The following is a 2,602-nucleotide window of genomic DNA, read 5'->3' on the forward strand; positions in this document are numbered from 1 at the left end:
TGATATTGACCGTGTAAGGTGGAAAAATATTGATTGAGGTTAGATCAGATGTTGAAAGCCTAGCTGTCACGATATTGAAGACACTTATTGTCAATCCGGTTGATCGTGTAAGGTGCCCTTTAGTAATATGTAACCGATTACTCGCGGTTGGCTCGAGGTTAGTATTACAAGTGTTTTCGTAATTGTGATGCTGCTGTCTCCAATGCTACACTAATACACTAATGTGCATTAGTGTAGTCGCGTGAAATTCATGTCAGCTTGCGTGTGTAACTGCATGCGACATTCATTATATCGAAATTGGAGCAGGCAAGTCGGAGCACTAGAGGTATGAAACGGCCAATTGTACATGTTCACAATAATAACATTCTTTTCCCTCAGCACTGTCACATTCAGTCTAGAACGAAAGCTCCAGCCGTTCGGAACCATTCGGCAGCGGTTTTCTCAAATGTCAACCTGAAGGAAGTAAATCATATGTGCTCACTTAATGCCGGAGCGTATCAGGACAGTTTGGCTCTTGCAACCGAATATTTAATTATTCTTGGTACAATTAATGAAATTCAAAAGTTACACATTCGAACGGTACAAATGGGACCAGGAAGCTTCTCAATAGTTTGGTGTTATAACGGGGCGAATGGATCTTCAGGACTCGAGTGGTCTGACTCCTTCGAGACAGAGCGCGTCAACTCAGACGACAAATGTAACTTACTCGAGCAACATGGCACTGCTTAAGCCAGGAGCCAGTAGTGCCGAGTTTGGTCAAGAAGTTGAAATTCACAATCTACTTATCATCGATCAGAATACGTTCGAGTTGCTACATGCACATCAATTCATGCAAACGGAGTATACTATGTCACTGATTCCGGCGAAGTTGGGTAACGACTCAAATACTTATTGCATCGTCGGAACAGCACTGGTACATCAAGCGGAACCGGAACCCAAAGTAGGAAGGATTATCATCTATCACTACGCGGATGGAGCCCTCACTCAAGTTAGCGAGAAGGGAATCAAGGGAGCGTGCTATTCTCTCATTGAGTTTAACCGTCGTGTATTAGCTAGCATCAATTCAACTGTACGATTGTATGAGTGGACTGATGATAAGAATTTGCGACTTGAATGTAACCATTTCAATAACGTGTTGGCATATAAAACCAAGGGTAAACAAGATTAATGCAATCACTTGGATTCTTCAGAGTAATGGTTTTTTTGCAGGCGACTTCATTTTGGTGGGTGATTTGATGCGATCTGTCACGCTGGAGGTAATTTTGAGGAGATCGCTCGCGACTATTAACCAAATTGGATGACAGTGATTTCCTCGGGCGGATAACAGAACAATCTATTTGTTTGCCTAAAAGATGAGTAGGATTTCCGTAGCTCTGTTTATAATACGAACAATTTTTGTTTTTATTTGAAGGGCCGCAGCAACGGACGACGAACGATAGCAAGTACCAAAGGTTGCTCAATGCGATCTCGGTGATATGGTGAATGTATTCCGCCACGGTTCGCTCGTGATGCAAAACTTTGGTGAGCGAACGACGGCGACAACGGGTTGTGTGCTATTTGGCATAGTCAACGATGCAATTGGTCTGGTCACACAAATACCACCCGATTATTATGAATTATGAATTTTTTCGAATATTACAGGGAAATTTGACTGACACAATCAAATCTGTTGAAAATTGCAGATCGACGTGGATGGAACTAAGAAGGAAGCGGCCGTACATGATATAATCAAGATTATAGAAGACCTAACATGGATACATTAGGATGTCTAGTGTTGATCATTATTATTGAATGGATGCTATCAGTTGTTTTCTGGTTGACAAAACGAGAAGTTACAATTTTTTCTAAAAAAGTTGATTAATAAATCAACTCATTCAAAGAGAGATGTTCGAACTGACTGCTGGACGAAGATCGAGCAAGCTCATGAATTTCAGCAATGGTCGCGAAAAATAATTTCATGTTTGTAGGGTAATAAAGAAATTTCAGTGAACGTATTGTTTACTACACTTTATTTTAATTCGAACAGTCATGAATATTGTATTGGAGGAATATTAAAATATGTTATGGGATACAATTTATATTTCATTCAAAGTAATCAGGTATACCTATGAGGTTGGATATTTCCTAGCGTTCGTATTTTCTCATCGGACTTGACACTTTCAAGTGTCAAATCATATTCTGAAGAAATGTCGACCCTACGAATTAATAAATAAGTTAGTGATCTTGGAATTTGATCATATTACTTATTCTTATTCGACAGCTTCTTTCGCTCAAGCTGATCCTGCAGCGCGATGCCTTTCTTGAACTCTTCCTCAAGCGAACGTATTATGCCACCACCACCGTGGCTTTCATCACTGAGCAGAACTGAAAGACCAGTTGTACCCGCAGATGACAACAGGAAAATGTTGCTGCTGTTGGTGCAACTGAAGCTGGTGGTGGTTTCCCACTAAAGCATATGTGGATTGGAATGGGCGACAATTTGGGCGAATAGGTGCCACCACTATCGTCCGGACCCTCCTGAGACTAACGCTTACTATCGAAACCTCCATCACTTGTATTGTATCCAGAATCGAAGTGAGCACGTCTGTTCCGGATACCGTCC

At 41.2% G+C, this 2,602-nt stretch overlaps 1 protein-coding gene across 3 annotated transcripts; it reads left to right on the forward strand.

The window, feature by feature from the left end:
* Positions 1-207: 207 nt before the first annotated feature.
* Positions 208-1,990, forward strand: LOC129762069 (DNA damage-binding protein 1-like). 3 transcript variants are annotated; one of them, XR_008740529.1, is made up of 5 exons: positions 208-325; positions 379-1,154; positions 1,210-1,356; positions 1,412-1,581; positions 1,642-1,990. XR_008740529.1 is itself a non-coding variant. In XM_055760053.1 (5 exons), the coding sequence occupies exons 2-4, from the start codon at positions 632-634 to the stop codon at positions 1,472-1,474; spliced, it is 633 nt and encodes a 210-aa protein (XP_055616028.1). In that variant the 5' UTR covers positions 208-325; positions 379-631; the 3' UTR covers positions 1,475-1,521; positions 1,683-1,990. The 3 variants fall into 3 exon arrangements, 1 of the variants encoding a protein (XP_055616028.1); XR_008740528.1 differs by having other exon boundaries at positions 1,210-1,256; XM_055760053.1 differs by having other exon boundaries at positions 1,210-1,256; positions 1,412-1,521; positions 1,683-1,990.
* Positions 1,991-2,602: the final 612 nt, after the last annotated feature.

Source organism: Toxorhynchites rutilus, chromosome 1 (genome assembly GCF_029784135.1).
Source record: "Toxorhynchites rutilus septentrionalis strain SRP chromosome 1, ASM2978413v1, whole genome shotgun sequence".
Classification (NCBI taxonomy): Eukaryota; Metazoa; Arthropoda; class Insecta; order Diptera; family Culicidae; genus Toxorhynchites; species Toxorhynchites rutilus.